This window comes from Nicotiana tomentosiformis, chromosome 6 (genome assembly GCF_000390325.3).
Source record: "Nicotiana tomentosiformis chromosome 6, ASM39032v3, whole genome shotgun sequence".
NCBI lineage: Eukaryota > Viridiplantae > Streptophyta > Magnoliopsida > Solanales > Solanaceae > Nicotiana > Nicotiana tomentosiformis.
The window spans coordinates 141,364,441-141,389,279 of NC_090817.1; the positions used below are offsets into that span (position 1 = coordinate 141,364,441).

Below are 24,839 nucleotides of genomic sequence, written 5' to 3' on the forward strand. Positions count from 1 at the left end.
CTTGCTATGATACCATGAAGAATTATGAGAGAGATAAAGAAAATGACAATTAGAGAGAGAGAAGAGAAGGTGGAGACTTAGCTCTGGAACTGTTCCATTGAAGCTCAAAAGAGAAATGAAGTATATGTAACTAATATATACACTGTCTATGCTTAGCTATCAATAACTAATCAATTACTCCACTAACTACTCACTTAACGAACTAACTAACTCATTAATAATACAAAATTCTGTTTCTTCTTTAATTCTTATTACTCTCAACAATATTATCTCGTATTTATTTCACAAATTTTTGCGTGGACCGTGAAATTCGTTTGGAGCTGGGTTTTTTGTTGATGTGGATGACACTAAAGAAGCTTTGCTTTTTTTTTTTGAAAGCCATGTACAAAGGATCTCAAAGTCCTAATTTTTACTAAGAATAAGGCTTTCTATTATGAAAACAATTCGCTTTTGTCTCGTTTCGCTTTGTGTTTGGAGCTATCCAACTTGTAATATACTCATGTCCTCTATTCTCGGAGAGTAATCCTTTCTTATTTTATGTATCAAAGAATATGAATTACCATATAGCAATGAGTGTCAAATAGAAAATCCAGAAAAATTCCGCAAAATACTAAAAGTTTATAACTATATCAAAACCTATAAAACACATTTCTCCTAACAGGTGTACCATGTGCAAGCTAGCTAATCAATGCCATGCACTGAACTCCAAGAGGAGTCTATTTTGAAAAGAAGCGGGTGCCAATTGACCATTGTCGTGCAAATGAGCAACCGCAATAATTTTAAATCAAGAAAAATTGATTGAGCTTTTTATTACTCTTATAAAAGTGAATATAATAATTTGAGGAAAAAAAAACTATACTAGTAAACACTAATTTTAGTAGCTTATAACTACATATATGTATAATGTATTAAAATAATATCATGATTGAATGTCTTTCTAACTTACACATGATCAATATTGTAGCATAGTTTTGACAGTGTGTCAAAAAATAAAGAATGGGGTAGGTGTTTATGTATTAGGATTCTAAGGTAAACAGTTTGTATTTTTTAACAGCAAACTACGAGGATATAAGAAATTTTTCCTTTTTTTGTTCAATAAATAAATAAATCAAAACAATATTTGGTTATGAAAATTTTATATTTTTTCAAATCCAACTTGAAAATGTGTTTTCAAAATTGAAAAACGGCTGAGAACCAATTTTTCAATTGAAAAGTTGGTATTTTTAAGTTTTACAAATTTATCCTATATTTTTAAAATTTATAAAAGAACCCCAATCAGTTATTAAATCTAGATAACACCTACAACTATCCACCATTTGATTGAGTGACCTTGGACTATATTTTGATATCCACTGTTGAGATCTACAATTTATACCTTTACCATAAGGAGCCACTACAACTTCTATTATAGATTGTTCGTACATTAAACAATCTGCATGTTTGATTGTTTGTTTCAAATAGGATAATCAAGTTGGGGTGATTTTGATATTTTTTTTATAAATTATGGGGTATAAATCATATTTTATGGTTTTGAAAAAAGTACATCCAAATATGTTGCAAAAATTATAACCAAATACAACTTCTTTTTCAAACCAAATTTTAGTGAAATTTCAAATTTGAAAAAAAATCTTGGAATTTCTTCAAATCAAATTTTAGTGAAATTTCAATTTTGAAAAAAAATTCTTGGATTTATGTCCAAACGCCTACTACAAGTAAATGCAATGAGAGGTAGAGCCATGATTTGAAATTTGTGGGTTCGGGATTCTAGATCGTTTATATTAATGAGTTCTGAATTAATAATTTATATATATTTAATAAATTTTTTAAGACAAATATAGGTTTTGGACCAAAGTTGTGCTAGCTCCACACCCTGAACGCTACACGTGGCGCGCTAACTTGAAAATCAAGGCTTGAGAGCACAAGGACGGTCGACTAACTTAGGCCACAACGGGCTTGGTTTGTTTGAAATTAGTCTTCCAACTATGTCGGCCCAGGCCCAGCTCATTTGTGACGCATGCCCAGACGTAAGCCCAAACAATTCCTAAGCCTAATTACACAACTATATATATAGGGATTTCTCTCACTTCTGTCTTTACAAGCCGCAGTTCAATTGCTGGAAGCTAGCCATGGGGAGAAGTAAGTAACTTTGCCCTAATCCCTGTTTCACATTCTAACGCCAATTTCTATCTTCATTTACGTTACAATAATTACTTTGAAGATCTGAAAAATTGGGCCCTTACACAAATCTCTATTTCTGAATTGAGATTGATTTTTGTACCATGTTTAGTATTTAGATCATTTCTGAAACAATGCTAGATAAATGGGTAGGTCGTATCATGTTTTCGACAAAATTAGTGGCTTTTAGGTCAATCGTTTAATAACCAGATATAGCTATGATAAAATGGTAGCTTGAAAATGGAATTATATGGCAAAATTTATTTATCCTTTTTTTCCAATATCTATTTTTGCACGTTTATTTTCAAAGCAAGCTCTTTTTTCCAATCCAATAAAGACTGAGTTGCGAGAATTTGAGAAATTGTAGAGGATGAATTTTTGTGTTTGTAGGAGAATTGTATGCTTGTGAAATGAAAAGGAGCAGTTTCTCATTTTCTTTTGTGTCAAATAAATATCGTTTCTTACTGGATGTGAATTGATTTTTATTTTTTGCACGATTACATAGTGAAATAGGTGATGAAATGTGACCGTGTAAGTTGAATTTATTTTTATCCAAGAATAGGATCTTTATATTTGACTAGCCTTGATATATGTGAATTGATTTTTATTTTTTGCACGATTACATAGTGAAATAGGTGATGAAATGTGACCGTGTAAGTTGAATTTATTTTTATCCAAGAATAGGATCTTTATATTTGACTAGCCTTGATCATTATTTAATTATTGATTGCGAATACATGTATGAAAAAACTTATTCAGAGCTCCATGAGTCTTGGCGTAGCTAGTTTCAGCATATAATATATCGTAAGGTAGTTTTTTATAGTGCTACTATGCGCCCTGATGCTTGTCGTTTCAAAACTCATTTATTTGAGGGTGCTGTCTAATGGTTTGGATTCTTTTGTGCAGGACCTGCAAGGTGTTACCGCCAGATTAAGAACAAGCCTTACCCAAAATCACGGTTTTGCCGTGGTGTCCCTGATCCAAAGATCAGGATCTATGATGTTGGCATGAAGAAAAAGGGAGTTGATGAGTTTCCTTTCTGTGTACACTTGGTCAGTTGGGAGAAGGAGAATGTCTCAAGTGAGGCACTTGAAGCTGCCCGTATTGCTTGCAACAAGTACATGACCAAGTCTGCTGGGAAGGATGCCTTTCACCTTAGGGTCAGGGTCCATCCTTTCCATGTTTTGCGTATTAATAAGATGTTGTCATGTGCTGGAGCTGATAGGCTCCAAACTGGCATGAGGGGAGCTTTTGGTAAGCCACAGGGTGTTTGTGCTCGTGTTGCAATTGGTCAGGTTCTTTTATCTGTTCGTTGCAAAGATGGAAACAGTAGCCATGCACAAGAGGCTCTACGCCGTGCAAAGTTTAAGTTCCCTGGCCGACAAAAGATCATTGTCAGCAGAAAGTGGTATGTATTTTATCTGAAGGTTCACTTTATATTTTTATGTTTCTGCATTATGTTTGAGAGCCTCGTACTTTTTCCACTCTAAGCATTATTCTGTTATTTACTATTGGTATGTAAGATCGTACTATATTTCACTTGCTTAGTTATTCAGTTTAGGGAGATTCATTCTAAGTAGATATCCTGCAATAAATTACACAATTTTATGTCTTTCAATGCCAAGTTTGTCTTGAAATTGGAAGTTTTGCCCCTTTTTTCTCCTCTGGGGATGAGCTATGTGGCCCTGTTTTTCACCTTGAGACTTGTAAAGTTTCACGATATCTTGGTTTTTTGTTGTCTCATTATAGTTCTGAGCTTAGCCCTCTATTTCTTAGTCCAAAACTTTGTACTAGTCGAGTGTTAAGCAATCTATTTTACCTTCCTGTTGAAATTAGATGCTCAGTTGGAAAATTTGTGCTTGAACCTCACCTGTGTTATCTCTGATTCAGGGGTTTTACCAAGTTTAGCCGTACTGATTATCTGAAATACAAGTCAGAGAACCGTATTGTTCCAGATGGTGTCAATGCAAAGGTTTGTTGTCTTCTTAACCTTTTATCTGAAGAAAGAATTATTTTTGTATTGTTCATCTATAGATCCTTTTACCAGCGGTAATTTGCTTGTGAGAACTTATTCCTTTTCTTTTGTTTTTTTGCAGCTTCTTGGCTGCCATGGTAGACTTGCTGCACGTCAACCTGGAAGGGCCTTTCTAGAAGCTGTTTAGCAAATTGAAGTGGCATAATCCTACAGAGAAGCTGTTTAGCAAATTGAAGTGGCATAATCCTACAAATAGCACATCTAGTTTTCTACTTCTGTTGATTGAAAATTTGTGACTTGAACTTCTGTCTATGCATGAACCTTATCAGTATCCAATTGAACATTTTTCAATTATATTTGAACTGTCTTTTACAAGTATCTTTGTCGAACTGATACCTCTCAATGCAGACTGCGTAAGAACACATTCTCATCCGCCCCTTCAACTAATTAATTCTAATGATTTTAATATTTGCCCATGAAAATTGAAAAAAGAAGGCTTGTTTACGTTTGTTTTCAAGGAATTGGTTTCGTTCAATCAATACGTATTGTGCTTTTTACAGTTGCTAAGAAAAATGCAGTAAGCCAAAAAGAGTAAAATTACTGACGAGATTTATGCTAACTACTTGCCATAACACCTTTTGTTTTTTTTTATGGAAGTCTCGGTGAAGTTGTAGCACAGTAGATTAATATGCTTAAAAATGAATGAACACATGAAGAAATGGCAAACGACTAGCTAGAAAACTCAAAAGCTTGTGTATCAGAAGTTACACATTTCGAAGTTCTGTTCTTGAGAAAATAGTTAGTTATGCTATAGCTAGTGTATTTTATCCATTGCAAATTTCAGTGCTAGGGTGCAACAAACAGTGAATGAAGTCAAATTTTATGCCATCCCCACCTTCCAAAATGCTATCCAGAACGGTCAAACAGCAAACATGTACAGAGCTGTAGCGCCACAAAAAACGACAAAGAACAAACTTCATCCCGACTTGATTTAATGAACTATAGTTTGAAGAGAAGTTACGTGCTTCCAGATGTTATTAGGGTTCTTACCGCTGTTCATATTCATCTTTCATAGTCGATTTCTTATTTTCTGGTACACGCCACACAACAGAGCACGCATTGGCCTAGTCATTTCATTCCATTAAAAGAAAAAGCATGCCGAGAAAAGCTATAGCTTATGATCATCACTTCTCATACTTAACCCATTAATGCTAAGATGAAAGGGCAACACAGCACAACTGAATGAAACATTTCTTTCATGGGATGTAATAGCAAACATATGAGAGTGTTTATGAACTCATTTCAAACTCAAAACTCAGTACAAGATTCAGAATGCCCAAACGTTTCAAAAAGACCATACAGCAACTAGATGCATTTAATAGGGGCCATAAAAGTAAATATCCTCAAAATGATGGTAGAAGTTCCAAAACATGACTTATTTCCTGTTAAAAACAGTAATAGAAAAGAGTCCTCCCCATACAAATGACGAACAGAACTTTAGTATCTGTGTTCTAACTTCTCCTTCTCCTTGAAGTGCTGCACGTACCTGCATGCATAAAGAAACACCATGGCTATTAACTAAGCAACCACACACACACACAGAGACACACATATTTAAGGTGCGGAGAATAGAAGTGGCAACTTGAAACTAGAAACTAGAAACTCTGGTTCGGAACAAATGAGCGGATAGGCTTGACGAAGTTTAGGAAAAATGGGAAAGGGGGGAGGGGATCTGACTCAAAAAGCTCAAGCCAAGAGAAGATAAAAACAATGACCAGAATCTCCTAATAACCTTCAACTGTCTAGTGTACCTAAGTCAATTTACTCTACTGCTGAATGCAGCTCAAATACTAATCCAGATTAAAATCCTATTCTTCCGATTAATTAAAGCTTAAAAAGACTAAGATTTTCGCAGCAGTCACTTTCACTTGCTTGAAGACAACAGCGTTGAACAGAATAAAGCAAACAAAGGAGGGGAGTCTTGGAATAAAGCAAAAAGACTGAGATTAATCATATACTTGCCATTGTGCAGTTGTCTTTCATCTAAATAAATCAACGGAAGATTCACAATCTGCAAAGGCTACACATATCTCATTGGTCGTCTACACAGCTGCCTCCAGACACTCTGATAAACCGACAGGAGTGTTTGGCAATCATGGTCTTATGGCTATTCTAACGGCTCTCTACTGAAGGGGAGTCTTGGCGTAACTGGTAAAGTTGCTGCCATGTAAGCGGGAGGTCACGGGTTCAAGCCGTGGAAACAGCCTCTTGCAGAAATGCAGGGTAAAGCTGCGTACAATATACCCTTGTGGTCCGGCCCTTCCCGGATCCCACGCATAGCGGGAGCTTAGTGCACCGAGCTTCCCTTTTTTTTTTTAACGGCTCTCTACTGGTCATATGTTATATTTCAACCAAAGCCTGAGCAACTAAGTTCCCATTTTAAGTGATTTCTTCCATCTGGCTAAGTCGGATTCAAGGTATCCTGTGGAATAGAAACTAAGTTCCCAGATGATTTCTTCCCATCTGCCTAAGCCGGGTAGCAGGTATCCGGTGGAATAGCAACTGAGTTCTCATTCTAGTTGACTTCTTCCCATCTACCTAAGCTAGGCAACAGGTACCCGGAGGAATTGTCGAGGTACGTGCAATCAAAGGCATGGACACCACCGTCATTAAACAAAAAACTAAGCTCCTATTCTAAGCTACAGTCTTCGGTTGGACTTGCTATACATTTCAGTCGTTTTATCCTTGCAGCATATCCGAAAACATATATTAAGCCGGTAAAATAATTAAATTCAAGTTAAATGTTCAATGGCTTATTATTGCATATCGAAATTGAAATAGATCTGAGGATATAAATGATTCATATAGCCGATAAATTTAGTATTCAGGCAAAATTAATTGATTTTTTTAATTTATCGGAATACTTACGAGTAAGTGCCGACGAGAGGAGCGAGCAAGAGAGTAGCGCTGATCCAATTCTCAGACACTTTGTGATGGATTTTACCTGGAAGGTCCTTCCATAGACCTGGCATTACCTTTTGTTGAAATGGAGATAAAGCGTAAACCACTGCTTTCAGTTTAACTGGTTGTTTCCCCATCTTAGCTTAGCTGAATTTTAATGGTGATTTCCCCGATCGATTGATTCGATTAAAAAGCTAGGGCTTGAGATTGAGGAAGAATGATATTGGCATTTGGTAGATGGATGAGGAAATTTCTTCTTCCAGAAAATTCGTTTGGGCTTTCCTTTGGGCTCAACAAGTGTAGCCCAGCCCATCTTGAATCACTTAATTTTCTGGGCCAAGTGCACATATTGTCATTCTCAAGGATGCTATTTAGAGATTAACCAGTATTTATTTTGTTCTGAAATTTTAAACTAAAAATCTTAACTTCAGGACAATTCAGGATATTTTTGTACTGAAAAATTTAATTGCAAAACTAAAATTCAGGATGTCTGGCTAATTCCTAAATAAAATCCTTTTAGAGTGGCTACATTGTGTAATTTCTACTATTTTTTTTGTCGAAAGAAAATAATGAGAGTATATTCACAGTGAATAATTTTACGAAATCAATACATATACTATCCAATTATAACAATTTATTACTCTATTATTCACTCAATTTTCAGAATATCATATTAGATTTGCTAAAAGAAATTACTTGTTAGTAAAAATCAAGTTAACCTGATTTAATATGTTAAAATGGTAAACACTGTCCTTCTGATGAAAATAGTAAACTCTTTTAATACACAAAAGTTAAACTCTTAAAATATACATTTCATGCCGTAGCTATTGTGATTGCGAGAGAAAGGAGGGATGGCGCCTTCCTTTACCATCTGGCGGTTGAAAACAAAAGTGCTTTCAGGTACACGGAATTCATTTGGGTCGACGAGCTTTTTCAGCCCAAAAATAAAGAATCAATGGAATGTCTGTCTATCCATGAACATCTCGGCAGAGGGTTCGAGAATAGGGTAGGGTCCTGTCCTTAAGATACAGATAAGAAAAGAGTTCCAAACCTTTATGCATGCACCTCCGTACAAGTGCTACATACAAAGTTCTGGCCAGGATGATTGAGAAAGATTTAACCAATATGAACCGCTCACATCACAATAGTAGTAGTGTAAAGGCCGTAAGTCAGGGCGGGGGAGGGGAGAGGGGGACGGCCATAACATAAAGCTATTACTTTCACTGCGAGCCTGTCACTACGCTCCTTTGTTACAGAATTAATGGTCAGAAACTTGCCTTACTTAATCTCTTTCGAGATAAAGGTTCTTACAGAGGTGAAGGCACCCATCTCACATAAAATAGTTATAAAGCTTGCGCTCCATTAAGTGTATAGATTGAGATCCAGTAGAAGTGGGAGTGCCGCAAGGCTCTTGAGTTAAATGATGCTTAGGATTGAGGAAGTGGTCTTATTGGCATTCGGAATGGAGTCTGTCCCGAAGGAATCTCATCTCTCTTCCAATAGAACAACCCCTCAAGATAGAGGCTTCAGTCATCGTTAGAATCCCAGGGCGGGCCAAATTACATAAAGAAAAGAGACTTATTTCAAAGTGGTTCAGGTAACTCAGCTGGACTGAAAATCCTTGTGTGGGTTGAATCCATATCCACCTCACAGCAAAGAAAGAGAATGCGGGATAGAGGAATTGGTCAACTCATCAGGCTCATGACCTAAAGATTGCAGGTTCGAATCTTGTCCCCGCCTAATCAGTGGAACATTGTTCACCGGGATAGAAGGCCGGTCCCAACCCGTCTAAAAAATAGGGCTAGTGTTCAGTCTTGGTTGGTTCCAGCTCTTTGCAGGGAGATTTGCTTGGTGTTAAGTCAACTCTACTAGATGCAGTTGCCCAGGAATCCAATGCACTGGTGGTCGGCGTAAGAATAATGACATTTGTCGATATGCTACCGCATGTTTACTAAGATCATCATAGATTAATAATGCGTGCATTCCATTATCGCGGAAATATTCCCCCATGGCACACCCAGAATATGGGGCCAAAAATTATAGAAGAGCAGGATACGAATTTCATCAGTTGTCAACGAAATAGCTTAGAAAATCGTGATAAAGGCTTGAACGTCTACCTCTCAAATTTAAATCTGAAATAAAAAAAATTTAGACTCCCGTCAAGAATATTGCGTTGAAAGGCATGACGTGGATCGCCAACAGGTCTTAGTTTGTCCTCCAGAAAGTGATAAGCTTCTTTCCTAATGTTCGAATAAGGAGATTTATTTAGAAATAATTTTCAACTTTTTCAAAAAATTTAAGTGTTTTAATACTTTAAAAAGAATTTTAGTAGAGATGGGAATAGTTTCTTTTCTAAAAAAGGGGCAGCCCGATACACAAAATATTCCGCGTTTACACAGGGTTCTTGGAAGGACCGCACCCGAAGAGGTGTGATGTAGTCAACCTATCTTAATGTAAAAATCAGTGACTGATTCCACGGCTCGAACCCGTAACCTATTGATCATAGGAAGACAACTTTAAGACGGGAATAGTTACTTGAGCTTGAATAAATATTCACCACTACTGGTCATAACGTTGTTGCCTGCAAGGTTATCAACTTAATGTTTTACTAGAGAATAGGAAATTACAATAACAATCTATATTTTAACAGAGGATGTAATAAGTCATAAATTACAAATCCCAAAAAGGAAAGGAAGAAAAGAAAAGAAACCACCCTTGTCAACTAGCTTTGTCAATAACAAACAAATCAAATAATCATTCTACTTTAACACAAACAACTACAGTCAAGAAATCAGTTTGATGTTGTCTTCAGTCTGCTGCATTTCTTTGTCACATACTATTTTCGTCACGTTAAAGGCACATAACTTAGCTGCATTTAGGTCTGAAGTTGCCAAGCCGCTATGCAAATGCACCATCACAAACAGCTACGCCTTAATCCCAAGCGTACAAATGCATCACGAATAGGAAAAAACTTAGCATCCATCACCAACCAGTTTTGGCTCGTTTCATCCCGCTTGAATTAAAAGGAGATACACTACCCCTTGGTTGGGGGCTCTCTTCTCTAAAATTGTTATTCAGCACAGCAAGTTCTCTAAGCTGTTGCCTTTTATACAAGTCCTGCGACTCGTCCTGCAATTCCAGGCCAATGAACATGAAATTAGCAATATATTCCTTGAAATTCTAACACTAATTTTCTGACCTACCTTTTTAAACTACTACTGTATATTTTCAACTCTCCTAGTAAATCACCATGTTAACTCGAACTAAGATGGCGTAGAGGGAGTAGTTACATTAAATCTTTCTCCTATGTGGGTTTTAGTTCTAATAGTAAGTAGACAGTAGGCACCATCTTAAGTATGAAACTAAAGCAGATCATAAGAGATATCTTTTGTTTCATAAAGCATGTCCCGCCCCCTTCTTTTTTTTTTTTTTTGTAAAGTAACTCCTGATAGTTGAACAGTTAAGTAATCATCTCACATTATTTCGCGAAGAGCAAAATATATCACACATCTGTCAACTCTTTCAATCTGTCCATTTGAATATTCATATGTCGACTCTTTCATTGTACAGTTAAGTAATCTGTACAACGACTGTTTTGTCTGCAATTGCTTATAGGTGTATATGTCGGAGTGAGAAGGTGCTTACCACAGGTCTGAGCAACTCTTCAATAATTTGGCTAGCTTGTTTCAACCGTGCGTCAACTATATTGATGGGTAATTCTGCCTCAAGTAGAACATGCAGTGGCTCATTGAGGTGCTCATAACCTGGAAGTCCTCTCAAACTCTCCTCCTTCAATAATATAAGACGAACATGAAGCATAAGCAATATAAGAAAATAATTGGACGAAAAGCAGGACAGTGTGCAGAAAAAGCCAAAGGGCCTTACCTTTTCAGGGTCTTTTATTGAACCCTGTCCTCTTATAAATACGCGACATCCAGTAGACGCTTCCACCCGCTTCAGAGAATTGCCTCGAGGTCCTAAAAGCCGTCCAACAAAGTTGAACTGTGCCATGAGAAATATATGATTTAGTGCAACTAATTTCTACGGCTCAATTAATTTGACAAAAAATTAAAATCTCTTCAAACACATCCCCTTTACTCCCTTCCTCCATCTTAAGTGAACTACTTAATTATGTCGAGTTATCACATAATTATTGGTATAACTACCATCTCCGAGAGTTGAAATTGACATTTCCAATATTATTACGTGGAGTTTAATGTGACGCGTACTGCATCATTATATGTTACAACAGATAATGCAACCTATCATTTCCAAGGTAAATCCAAACTAGATCCATGAAGAAATAGATGGAAACAATAAACAATATCAACAGTCCATAAAGTCAGCTTACATTTGGATATCTGTCGACTGGTATATCCAAACGCAATACCCGCTTCACAACAAATGAACTTGGACTTCCTGGTGAAGCTTGCCAGTCGATGGGCCTTCCCTGTGGTACACCTAATCTTTGCTGCAAAACGAATTTCAGGGATATCAATACAACCATCAAAGCATTAGGAGTACAAGCAGCAATGCAACATAAGAGATGGGTGATTTGGGGGGGTGGGGGGAGGGGGAGCTCCCATGTCTTCCTGGAGCATGTAACTGAAGTGGAAAGGCTTGGAAGTGCAGAGCTTTTACTACTGAAAGAGTATGTAAATTATTAACTCCACCCACAAAATTTTCTATGACATTCAAACTTCATGATCCAAAAAAATAGCGACGTAAAGAAAAGGCTGACCAAGCCCTTTCAAAAGTCCCTTGCATGTTTTGAGAACAGGAAATGGACATAACTAAGCGTTATCCAGTAAAGAGAAATGGAAATGTAACGGGGTCGGAGGACAGAGTTATACCAAATGATGCCATGGTAGTATAATTACCGAACCTAAGGTGCGAGTTGCTTTTTCTACTGTCAAATAAAGCTGTCAAAAATGAAAACTGACAAATAACAACATATTTCGATGAAAAGTTAAAGCAATTGTTTTAGGGTGAAAATTGACTCAAGCTTCTCAAACAAACAAAAGAACTTATCTAGCCCTCAGCTTCAGCGAAGAATAAGATTAAAAGTTAAAGTGATTGTTTTAGTTCAACTTAGAAAGAGGACATTTCAAATGTCAGTTTCTCCAGAAATGCATTTCAGTTAGCTGTATAGCTTCCACATTGATAGTATACAAACTCGTAAAATGAAGTTTCTTTAAATGATATATTATGAAGCAGCATCCAAAGACCGGACAGCAGTCTGTGATCTGTGGTTGCATCCCACACTTTATACGAATTCTTCCAGTGAGTTAGTAATTTTCAAAAGCTCTTAATACTAATTGTCATATTACAAGATCTAAGCTCACAACATATTGTAAGCTGAAGTGAAATCCTACTTCTTCATTTGGAGGTACTTTCAAGACTATAATCACGCTAAGGACTATAATCAATTTCTCATTTCAATATTTGGTAAAACTGATTCTAAAAGGCATCAGATCTATTATTGGATCAAGGAGCATGGTTTTGCAACCAGAAAATTATTGGACTACGCTAAAATACAGGTTCTCTAAACAAGAATTATCGCAATTAGTCTGTCCAGTGTCATCTTCAAAAAGGAAAAGATAAAGTCAACCTAATCTCGATGAAACAAGTTATTGTCATAACAAGAGGACGCCATACATTTCAACTTACTACGATTCCAGTTAGACCATGTTAGTGTTTCAATTAGCATAGAAACCATGAGCTAGCCCCTACTCACAGTACACAGAAGACACCTAATAGGCAGCATTACAAAATTAATGAAAAGAAAATTTGAAATTTGTGCCTAAAGAGGAAATAAGTATAAGCTGACCTCTTGAAAGGAATTCCATCCATTCCCATTCCATCCACCTAAACCTTTTCCTCCGACATGTTGCATCATGTCGAATGAAGATACAGGACTAGGGCTTCCACGTTGTAGTCTATCATAGTCACTGAGTACTTGATTGGGAATCATTCCAGAAAGTCTTAGTATTTCTGTCAAAGATATTGAAACTAAAATTCAAGAACTGTCCATTTTGAGATTCACTAAAGCTATTAAGAAGAATATACATCAACTTACCAAGGAGACTAACCTCATACATATTATCTGCTACAAACATTTCTTTGAAGAAAAACTATTTTACATCCTAACCTATCATCCACCTCTTTCAAAACGCCGTTGGACTAAAGTTTATGTGGAATACGCATTGGTCAGTTGACATAATAAGTTTATCATTACATAATACCAAAACTTGATCCTTCTTAATTTATTCCTGTGATGATACTGTTTTTTTGAAAAAACAAAAGGGCAGCCCGGTGCACTAAACTCCCGCTATGCGCGAAATCCGGGGAAGGGCCAGACCACAAGGGTCTATTGTACGCAGCCTTACCCTGCATTTCTGCAAGAGGCTGTTTCCACAGCTCGAACCCGTGATCTCCTGGTCATATGGCAGCAAGTTTACCGGTTATACCAATGAGCTGCTCATGTGACGATACTGTTTAACTAAACTAATTTCATTTTGAAGCAGTAGCAAGTCTAAATATTCTAACTACTCGTCTCTCTGTAACAAACCATGCACATTACATCTAAAACTTACTAAAATCACATCTCATTTATCTCTTTTTTCTGTTCACATACTACAAATTGCATCTTTTGCTTACTCTTTGAGCTAAAAGCATACTGCAACCTAGTAGATTTGATCAATTTGGCCTAAAGTCTACAACTTTGTTATTGATGTTGTCCAGTCATAATCATGTGTTGAAACAACAGCAGAAAACTTCTTTAACAGATTAGTGTATAGATTGACTTCAACCCATGATTAAGAGCATTGACAGTTTAACAAACAGAGAATATTAGTATTCAGCTTACAAAGAAATGCACAACAGCACAAGCAACAAGTACATATTAACAGCAGTATGTAGCAAGTACTGGTGGAATTAGTCGAGGTGCGCGCCCAGACACCACAGTTGTTAAAAAAATATATTAACAGCAGTAAATAAAAACTCAAGATATAAACCAACCTTGATTCAAGAGTCGGCTACATATTGGAAGAACTTGAGTAAAGGGTCCAAGCTTCTGCCTTTCTGCTAACAGCTCTGTCAAGTACTGACTACAAGAAATTAAAAACACCCAAAAAACAATATAATTTGCTAAAGAATCAATCTTGCATAAAGTTTTCAACTTTAAGTTTCAAAAAAGAAAAAACAAAGATTTGTCCTTTACCTATCAACATCGTGGTTGGTTCTAATATGAGGAGAAACAGCTCTAGCAGGTGAGAAATTCAAGTTATGATTATACAAATTAGACATGAACTTCAATTAAAGAAAAGGGTCTCTAATTAAACTTTGAACAGTTAAAGAAAAGGGGAAGAATAACAAGGGGTCAAGAAACAGCCAACAAAGAAAAATGTTTTTTTGGTTAATAAAAAGACACAAAAGAAGAAGCTTTGAATCAGTGAAACCCTGGAAAACAGGGAAGAAATAAATAGTGAACTGTTTTTTTCTGTGTTGGAGTTGGAGGCTTAAATATAGGTGTGGGTCATGTACTTGCCCCACGTTAGCAGCTAGCAGTTCTTTTTGTTCTTGTTTTCACTACGTAGTGAAAAGAATACATAGGCTCTCTAAACTACAAGTAGTAACTAAACGATAGGTCCGGTAAATTAAGCAATTGCTATGCACCGGTCCGGAAAAGGATCGGATTACAAGAGTTTATTGTAATATAGTCTTATTTTATATTTCTGCAAGAGATTATTTTCTGCAATAAGTTATTTTTACGGTTCGAACCCGTAACCTCTTGGTCACATAACATCAACTTTACCAGTTACGCCGAGACTCCCTTCTAATAGCTAAACCATAATAAGTACAATAATCTGTAGATTATTAAATTATACTAATAATATAAGAATATTTTACATTGTATATAAGTTAAATTATATAACAAAAAAGGTTTAACTTACCATAAGTTCTTTTTTTAAAATATATAAAATGAGAAGGAGAGATGAGGTGACTAGCTTAGTTATTTTGTTTAATTTAAAGGGATTTATTCTTCAATTTCAATAATGATGTTGTTCCTATTAAATTAACTTTACATATATATTAGTTAATGTCGTATTTATTTTAATTATTGCACATTATAAATATATAATTAAATTAATATCTTAAACTCTTTGTTTAATGAATTACCATTAGATAAACTGAAACAGCACATCTAGGAATGCAATGTTAATAAATTACTATAAGCACAAGTACCAGAGGCCAGAGCCTAGCAGAAAGCATCAGCCAATTTTTTTTGCAGTTCCATTACAAATGCATAGCTAATAAAGTGAGAAATACTTACCAACCAATTGTCTTTTACAATAAATTTAATTACTGACATAATTCTTGAGTCTCATGGCTTCTCTTAATGTGCGCCAGTGTCTTTTTCTTGTAAATACACATAGCCAATGAATTTTCCATTATTGTGAATGCTACTAATGCATTATTTATAATGATCTTACTAAGGGCAGTCCGATGCACTAAGTTCCCGTTATGCACGGGGTTCGAGGAAGAGTCGAATCACAAAGTTCTATTGTACGCAACCTTACCCTGCATTTCTGCAAGATACTGTTTTCACGGTTCGAACCCGCGACCTCCTGATCACATGGCAACAACTTTACCAGTTACGCCAAGACTCCCCTTCTATAATGTCCATTACTAGCTTTGCTTTTTCGAAAACCTTATTAAAAAAATTCTTCTACTAGAAACTTAGATATTAGTATAATTATATGAAAAGACAACTAGCATTTGTCGGATTCGATGTTCGTACGTATTAAATCAATAAATATTGACATTACAGAAAAAGGAACTTAATCCATGAATGTAACACATGCGTCTTGTATATAAAGTTTTATAACTTAATATTGGTTAAGGGTTATTTATTTTTACATTATTGCATAACTATTTACATTAAACGTTTGAGTTTATTGTAAATAATTAACGTGTGTGAGTAAGTTTTTTCCCCAACAATCACTTACATTACAATAATATTATGGTAAATAAAGGTAAAAACAATGATATCGAACAACAAGCATAGAGTGGGGGAAAGATGGAATATTGTAATACTAGCATAGGATTCCAAAGAAGGAGAGAGCAGTGTACTTGAAAATTATATGACCATTCACGTTGTACAGAGACAAAAATGTGTGGATCGCAATAAAGCTACTTCATTCATAGCCTCCCACCTTCTTAATTAAATTATTGATTTCATGTATTTCTTGGTTCGAGCCATTGATACTTGCATTAGGGTAGACTACCTATATCACATCTCCTTGGAGTGCGGTCCTTCCCCGAACCCTGCATGGACGCAAAATATTTTGTGCACCGGGCTGCCCTCTTGGACAACCCTAATCTTCCTAGCTATATATATAATATATGTTCTTAATTTTAATGATACATAGTATTCGAGTTAGTTTGTACGGATAGCCTATTTAATGAATACTTAATACCTCTCGTTAGCAAAGTTATCAAATAACTCGGTTCACCAAAATTTAGATATAGGTCCAGAAATCATCTTACGTATTTTCTCTTGATTGCATTTGGAGCTTATATCTCACATGATTTCGTCTTATGTTATAATATTCTCAGTTTACCTACCATCGTTACTTCCTAGTTCCTATAAGTCCCCCATATTCTGTTTGTATTAATATACATTTAAGTACTATTTATATCGTCATTTTCAAATATGTCTGTTTTTAGTATTAAATTCTTAATTTTATTTGCCTAAAAGGGAGAAAAAGGAAAGGATGTCATAGAGTTATGGCAATATGGATTTATATTTTTAAATGTAATTACATTATATGAACTTTATTGTTCAGACTTCATGAGAGATTGACAAACGAATGAGATCAATCAAATCTTACATTAATTATTGATCCTTTTTCTCTCCTTCCCATTCATGGATGCAATTGTAAGACTGAGGGATTATATTTGGAACGGATTTAAATTATATACAGTGAAGTAGTATAATAACCTGCTCTAATACGGTGGAAATGACACCAGGTAGCCACTTTAAAGTACAGTCATTTAGGAATTAGCCATCGCGTCTTGAATTTCAATTTTTCGCTTCAAATTTTCATGACAAAAATGTCATAAATTGTCCTGAAGTTAAGATTTTTAGTTTAAAATTTTATTACAAAATAAATATTGGCTAATCTCTAAATAGCATCCCCGAGAATAGCTATCTATGCACTTGCCCCTCTAATATGCTACTTGCTTTATTTGGGAGAATTTTCATAACTGCAAATCTTAAGAGATCAATTAACATTAACTACAACCAATTTTATTATTATTTTTAGTACAACAAATACGAAAACGGAACTTACTCCTCTCTCCATGCGAAAATCAAGGAGTTGACATAAAAATAGAATCTTTAAATTTAAGCTTACCAATTAATTACATCTTTCTTAGATACAATAATAACTTCCTTACAAAACAGAAATGAAGCTAATAAAATATCTCACCATCGGATCTAAAAAGCATAGGCATTTGTTTCAATAATATGAAGAATTTTTTATTCAAAAAATAAAAAAAGTTTTTATTTCATTAAGAAATATCATCTTCATTCTACCTTTTAAGGTGAAATTAAAGTAGATATTATAATGACGACCAATAACAATCCTTTGAAAAACATTATCTAATTTTTTTATTTGTTATATAGAATTTTTAATAATGGTATGTTAATGGTATATGTTTGATATAGTATACTTTATATATAATTAATTATCGTTTTAGCTAATTCGAGATCTTCCCATTCCAATAGGTCTTCATCGAGTAATTATATTATTTTACACAAAAAATATACACATCTTCTAAACCTAGATTGGCATCAAACCTTTTTATGCAATGCATTTCATATCTTATATACTTCATAACACTATATTTATTATGAAAAAGTAAACTTTAAATATGTGTAATATATTGTATACTGCTACTGTATACATTAGTTATCATATAGTCAGAATGCACATTCGTACTTGTACAATTTACCTATATGAACTATATATTATATAATTATATAAATATACAATAATATATAATATAATATAAGAATATGTAATATATATATATATATATATATATATATATATAATTGTACAATATAAAGACATTGATTAACACTTTACAAAAATCCAGCATAGAACACTTTTACTATAATCTACCTTTATAATATAGTGTATTCCTACTTATTAGAAGAGGAAACACAGGCACCTCTCCGTCAACGTGTGTGTTCCCTTGAATATTTAATTTTGTCTGGGGTATGTATATATATATATATATATATATATATATATATATATATATATATATATATATATATATATAATTGTACAATATAAAGACATTGATTAACACTTTACAAAAATCCAGCATAGAACACTTTTACTATAATCTACCTTTATAATATAGTGTATTCCTACTTATTAGAAGAGGAAACACAGGCACCTCTCCGTCAACGTGTGTGTTCCCTTGAATATTTAACTTTGTCTGGGGTATGTTTGTAATTTCATTAATTTACAGCTCAAGAGCTGACTCTTTCTGCCATTAGCCAACGCGTGGCCTCCCAATTCTTCAAACCTAAAACTTCCATTCAACACAACTTACTCCACATCTGTTTGCAATAACCAAAAATTACCGAAGGAAGCAAAGAGGACATCATCAATTGCCCCAAAATTTAGCAGACTTCACCTAATAATTCAACGAAATTACAACACTTAGCCTTTTCCGATTCTCATCTACCACAAAGAGTAGGTTTATTCCAATTAGTCCAGTATTTCATTTTATTTATGCTTTCTATTCTACTTTTTCTTCTTCCGCAAAAATATCAGATCTTTGGGGTTTTGGCTTGATTAGCAATATTTTCTTCATTATACTCTTAAGATTCGTTTCAAAAAAGTGAAAACAAAGTGAGATTGGTTTCTGATTTGTTGTCTGTTTTTTAGTCCGGTATTTTATTTTATTTATGCTTTCTGTTCTACTTTTTCTTCTTCTGCAAAAATATCAGATCTTTGGGGTTTTTGGCTTGATTAGCAATATTTTCTTCATTTTACTCTTAAGATTCGTTTAAGAAAAGTGAAAACAAAGTGAGATTGGTTTCTGATTTGTTGTCTGTTTTTATTAATTTATTTATTTTGCATTTCTTCTGTGAATTCTAAGTCCTCTTCATTTTTCCACTGTTATTCAACTTTCTTTAAAAGATTTCTCTTTAAAAGGCTGAACCCCAATGGGTTATTATATTTCTATTATTTAGCAGTAGAATGAACAATAAAATGTGTTACTTAGGGTCTACTGACGCTTTTTTTGGTTTGATTGTTATAAATGCAGTTATCTTGCGTTAATAAGCTTGTGAAACAATGTATTCCGGCCAAAGAAACAAACGGCCATATGCAGAACATACAAACTCTGACAAGAATGTAAGAAGACGTGATATTTATGGACAAATATTGCCTGATAAAAAAGAGGCAATGTTACTACAACGCCTCACCAAAGAACTTGAACGGCAAAAATGGAATAGTTCGATAAAATCGGCAATTGATCCAGATGAAAAAGTAATGTATCAATGTTACTCCATGATTCGAAAACATACTGCTCTTATCATAAGAGAGCCTTCTTCTGCCGACGTCCAAGATTAGACTGAATTATTGCTTTTTGTTTATGTTATGTTAGTGTAGCAGCAAACAGATAAATATTCATATTTTACTAAGTAATTATTTTATAAGCAGAGCAGGCTATGACGTGTTTGCTTAAATATATTAAATGTAAAATGTGTTTCATATTTGTTGCAGTTGGCAGTGATGTTTGGCATATTTCGATATGTGTTGATGTTACTTTGCCCATGCTTTAACCACTTGTTGATGTTATTTAATCTTTAAAACACCCAACATGGTGTAATTATTGGTTTGATGACTAATTAAGTTATGTGTGACGATTTAAGGTGTTCGGAGTGCAAAATATGAAGAAAAGGTGGTTTAGCTAGAGGAAGAAGGGTTGGATGCGTCGCATCCAACCTAGGAAAACATCATCATGCATGCAACCTTAGCAGTGAAGTTGGGCCATCGCGTCTGCCATCGCGTGCGAAACTGGGAAGTAGAAGTGAAGCTGGATGCGTCGCGTCCGCCATCGCACGCAAGCTGAGAAATAGAGGACAAGGTGGATGCGTCGCATCCACCTTCGCAGGCAAAAATTGAAATGGAGGACGAGGTGGATGCGTCGCATCCACCCTAGCATCAATCCCTGAAGCTGATTTGGATTAGAAATAGGAGAACTTTGGCCCACGACTTTTGTACGCAATATATAAGCCAAAAACGCCTCTTTTAGGTCATCTAACATATTGGGAAGAGGGAAAAAGCCACGACAAAGCTGTGGAGGCCGGAATTCATCAAGTTTCTTCTTTCTCCCACCAAACTTAGTAATTTTTATGTTTCTTTATATGATTTGTTGTTTGGCTACCATGTCTATGTGGAGCTAAACTTCACGTTCTAGGGTTGTGGTTCTTTCATGACTATTGTTATTCGGATATTGATTTTGACTTCTTGATTTATCATATTAGTTTATTTATTCAATCTTGCGCTTAATTATTTAATTGCTTGATCACCAATTGAATATTATCTACGAATCTAGAATTGAACTCGAAAGTGGGAATTCTATATTGTATATAGGATTGAGTAGGGCAAGTTCTTGAACTCGGGCATCGGGGAACGGATTCGTGGTTAGGATAGACATATACCTAATTGCCTTGCTTGGTTGATTTACAGGAATTATAAATGCGTTCTTGTTGATTCTAACTCCATAGACATATAGGCGTTAGGTTAGCTTGAATAGACGAGTAAGAACTCGACAGATTCTTATGAGCAATATTAACCCTGTCAACCAATAAGCTAGATAAATTAGTCGGTCAATTCAATTGAAGAATACAATAGGATTGTTAGATAGACCATAACCCTAAATCGTTTTCATTACATTGATATCATTAAAATCTGCTCTTTCTCTGTTCAAAGTCTATTATTTAAATTTTTCTTATTTAATTAGTTGGAATAAAATATTTTTAGATTTAATTCTTGTTTAGATAATTAAGATAGGCTAATTTAGTTAATAGTTAATCATAAGTCCTCGTGGGTTCGACATCCGACTTTTAATCACTTTATTACTTGACGACCGCGTATACTTGCGTGAGTGTGTTTGGTCGCAACAAGTTTTTGGCGCCGTTGCCGGGGACTTAGAAATTTGCTATTTTTCTAGATTAGACATTTTTTTTTATCTATTCATGTTTTTTTTATTATTTTATTTTAGTTAGTATTTTTTATTTATTTTAGCATGGCATCTTGGAATAAAAATTGTTCGAATGATGGTTATTCTTATTTTGATGATCCTTGTCCATATTGTGGAGGACCCCACTGGTGGAAAAATTGTCAGAATGTTCCCAGGAGCGAGTTGTGCGCACAATCTCAATCCTTTGAGTGGAATATTTATAATATGTGTGGTGGTCAAGATGGCCATTGGGATGGTTGTCCTAATTTTGTTCATCCTTCTCTGAGCCCTTATTATGATCTTTCTAATGATATTTCTGAGTTTGATAGGGGCAATGAAGTGCAGGATATGGAGCCTGATGCATATATTAGGGATATTCTGAGGCAAGTAGCAGAGCAACAGGATGAACTCAAAAAAGATATGAAAAGAATGAGGGCAGCAATCACAAGAATGAAGGCCAATATGGAAGAATTGAATGAAGAGAGCGAGTACCAGCAAGAGAAAATTTTTGAAAAAGAGGAGATTTTGAGCCAAACTTGGCTGGCAGAACAGGCTGAAAAGTTAGAAATATATGAAGCTCAACATGAGGAACTTACTGATGGGATGAGACACTTTATAGAGGGAAGATCTAAACTGGGACAAGGGATCTATAAATTTGTCACTACTATTCACGACTTGCAAGATAAACTAAATGCAAAGGTTGTTGCGTCTATCGCCCAACAAAATAGTAATGAGTTGTCAGAAGCTGAAAAGGAGCTTATACGCCAAATTGAGGAGCTAAAAGTGGAGAGCCAATCATTCGAGCATATTTCTGTTGATGATGCCCATGTTGAGAAAAGTACACTAGAGCCATGCGAGGTAGCAGATAATGTTATATTTGAAGACTCTAATGTGTGCACATATGAGGATATAAATAGTAATACAATTCTAAAGTTGGGGCGTGTTGGTCCTCATTCTAAACATTTTTCGACATTGTATTTGGATGATGACATGGAAATCGAGTCATCTAAGCCTTTGGAGGAGTCAATGGAAGAGGAACATGATGCCTATATTTTTGAATTTGTCATGCCAAAAAGCAAAAAATACATTCCTCATCTAAAGGCCGAGAAGTGTAGAGTGAAAAATTTATTACTTGGCCTGGTTATCTTTGTAGCCCCACCACTGGAGCATAGCCGCAAACTGGATGCCATGTTAGGGGCTCAATTCATAAGTTCGAGGTGGAGGCAAAAAGTGGTTCACGTCGTGCCGCTACGTTAAATCAGGCGCTTGTTGGGAGGCAACCCAGCGTTACTGCTTTCTTTTATTTTTGTTTACTTTTTATTTTATTTTATTTTTATTATTTTGTAGTATTTATTTTTGTTTTGTAGGATTATGAGCATAGGAAGCAAAGCCATTAGAAGAGTGCAAAAGCGAGCTAGATGGTGAGGACTAAGTGTGGGGTGCCCACACAAAGGACGATGCCTGGGGAAGTCTGAGTACCTCGTGAGCCGCTATTGCTTCGGCCTTTGGCCTACCAGGGAGTCTCGTTTACCCTCTTATTATTTATAATGTGCGTTGGGGACAACGCACAATCCTAAGTGTGGGGTGGGGGTGATTTATGTTTGATGTATGGATGAATGTACTAATATATTCACTGGATTAATGACATAAAATAGCAGTAAATTCATCTATATGGAGTAACTATCAGTTTATCTATCAGTTTATCATTATTTATAAAAAAAAAAAAAAAAAAATATATATATATATATATATATATATATATATATATATATATATATATATATATATATAGTATCTTTGTAGATAGTAATAATCCCCTGTGGTTTTTCTTTGTGCCTCGGTTCTTTTCCATGGGATGTAGTTTGAACCGGGTAATTTTGTTTTCTTTTTAGAGTAGAGTAGGAATGTAGGGAATAAAAGGAGGAAGAATGATGAACCTAGGTGACCTTGACTTGGTTGATACTGGCATATTTAAGCTTTTACATATGTAATATCTTCCCTTCTCACTCTGAAATTATTGATGATGCCTTGTTAAAACGGATAGCATGTTTTGTTGCAGCCTATTTCTCATTTTTCTTGACTTGTGTTCACTTTGCGCTTAATGCTTAATATCTCGTTGCTCCGTGAATACTTGCATTGTTTGAGAGTCGGAATGTGACCGTCCTTAGCGAGTCATGTGCCATGTGTGGTGAGGTTTTTGTGTAGTCCATGTAATGTACTTGTGTCTAGAACTTGCCCGGTATGTGAGTTGAAGCGAAATTTTAGGTGATGCTCGGTTTGAAAAATGATTTTAGGCTTTCTTTGATCTTTTTGAGCTTATTGCTTATCACAAATAAAATCTATCCCTAGTTAAACCTTTTGAGCCTGTAGACCTTTTATTTGGTACCCACATTACAAGCCTATACCCTTTTTATTCTTAATTGACATTGTTTTGATCCTTTTACCTCTTAAAGCACTTTAATTGTTAGATGAGCGCTAAAAGAAGTAAGAAGGGACTAAGTGTGGGGTGACTTTTGAGTGAAACCAATGAAAGAAAGAAGGGTGCACTTATTTTGTAAAATAATACACCACTAGCGGAAATTAAAAGAAGAAAAAAAGAAGAGAAAAATCTGGAAAAAAAAAAAAAAAATATAAATGAATAAATTGTTATCTTGTTCTTGCTAGTGGGTATGAATTAAAGTAGTGCTTAAAGAAAGAGGAAATATTGTTGGGGTGATATTATTTGTGAAATTGAAGTGGTGTTGAAGAATTTGCGCTTAAGTTATTTGATGATGTGTTAAAGTGCTTAGGAGGGTGAATCACTATTCCTTAAATATATCCTACCCGTCCCTTAGCCCACATTACAACCATGAAAAAGTCCTAATTGATTTTAGATCGAGCGAGCTTACATTAGTAGAGATTTACATTAAGGGCAAGCCTATGGTACTAATTTCATGCATGTGACTTCTTTGTGAGAGTGAGCGATTTTCTTTGATATATGTGAGTCATTAAAATATATTTGATCATGAGATTCGAATGTGTGGATTGAACTCGCTCTACTGTTCTTGTTGTGAGGGCACATGGTTTCACGAGGGATAGGTAACGTTATTAGACTTCTCTATGATGTTGGGTGTTCAAGCCATGAGTGCATAGTGACATTGAGTCGGTTTTTGAGGTTAGGATTGTTGTGAGCATGTTGTCTTTGTTCGAATATGTTTAAAGAAGGGCATAAGAAAAGGGAAGTGTGTTGATGCATAGTCTAGAGCCTAATTGTAGCAAATAACCACGGTCATAGGTGCAGTGTGCTTTGAATGATAAGAGTTTAATTTTGTTTCGTCTACTATAGGATGGTTTGTTCGAGGACGAACAAAGGTTTAAGTGTGGGGTAGTGATGTTTGGCATATTTCGATATGTGTTGATGTTACTTTGCCCATGCTTTAACCACTTGTTGATGTTATTTAATCTTTAA

The 24,839-nt window shown here is 35.1% G+C and overlaps 3 protein-coding genes and 1 long non-coding RNA gene across 5 annotated transcripts; 2 read left to right on the plus strand and 2 right to left on the minus strand.

Moving 5' to 3' along the window:
- The first annotated feature begins 2,021 nt into the window (after window positions 1-2,021).
- On the plus strand, window positions 2,022-4,525 carry LOC104110131 (large ribosomal subunit protein uL16-like). The gene is made up of 4 exons (XM_009619556.4): window positions 2,022-2,136; window positions 3,082-3,583; window positions 4,066-4,147; window positions 4,272-4,525. The coding sequence occupies exons 1-4, from the start codon at window positions 2,127-2,129 to the stop codon at window positions 4,335-4,337; spliced, it is 660 nt and encodes a 219-aa protein (XP_009617851.1). The 5' UTR covers window positions 2,022-2,126; the 3' UTR covers window positions 4,338-4,525.
- Window positions 4,526-5,389: 864 nt separating this feature from the next.
- On the minus strand, window positions 5,390-7,357 carry LOC104110132 (cytochrome b-c1 complex subunit 8). Its single transcript, XM_009619558.4, has 2 exons — window positions 7,079-7,357; window positions 5,390-5,696 (listed from the first exon to the last, which is right to left on the minus strand). The coding sequence occupies exons 1-2, from the start codon at window positions 7,246-7,248 to the stop codon at window positions 5,648-5,650; spliced, it is 219 nt and encodes a 72-aa protein (XP_009617853.1). The 5' UTR covers window positions 7,249-7,357; the 3' UTR covers window positions 5,390-5,647.
- Window positions 7,358-9,734: 2,377 nt separating this feature from the next.
- On the minus strand, window positions 9,735-14,602 carry LOC104110133 (KH domain-containing protein At3g08620-like). Of its 2 annotated transcripts, none has more exons than XM_009619560.4 (7): window positions 14,334-14,602; window positions 14,132-14,206; window positions 12,942-13,105; window positions 11,463-11,582; window positions 10,997-11,113; window positions 10,757-10,900; window positions 9,735-10,240 (listed from the first exon to the last, which is right to left on the minus strand). In XM_009619560.4, the coding sequence occupies exons 1-7, from the start codon at window positions 14,341-14,343 to the stop codon at window positions 10,094-10,096; spliced, it is 777 nt and encodes a 258-aa protein (XP_009617855.1). In that variant the 5' UTR covers window positions 14,344-14,602; the 3' UTR covers window positions 9,735-10,093. The 2 variants fall into 2 exon arrangements, with proteins under 2 accessions (XP_009617855.1, XP_009617854.1); XM_009619559.4 differs by having other exon boundaries at window positions 14,132-14,220.
- A 3,961-nt stretch (window positions 14,603-18,563) lies between these two features.
- On the plus strand, window positions 18,564-19,950 carry LOC104110134 (uncharacterized). The gene is made up of 2 exons (XR_011408959.1): window positions 18,564-18,891; window positions 19,469-19,950. It is a non-coding gene; the product is annotated as an uncharacterized lncRNA (long non-coding RNA).
- Window positions 19,951-24,839: the final 4,889 nt, after the last annotated feature.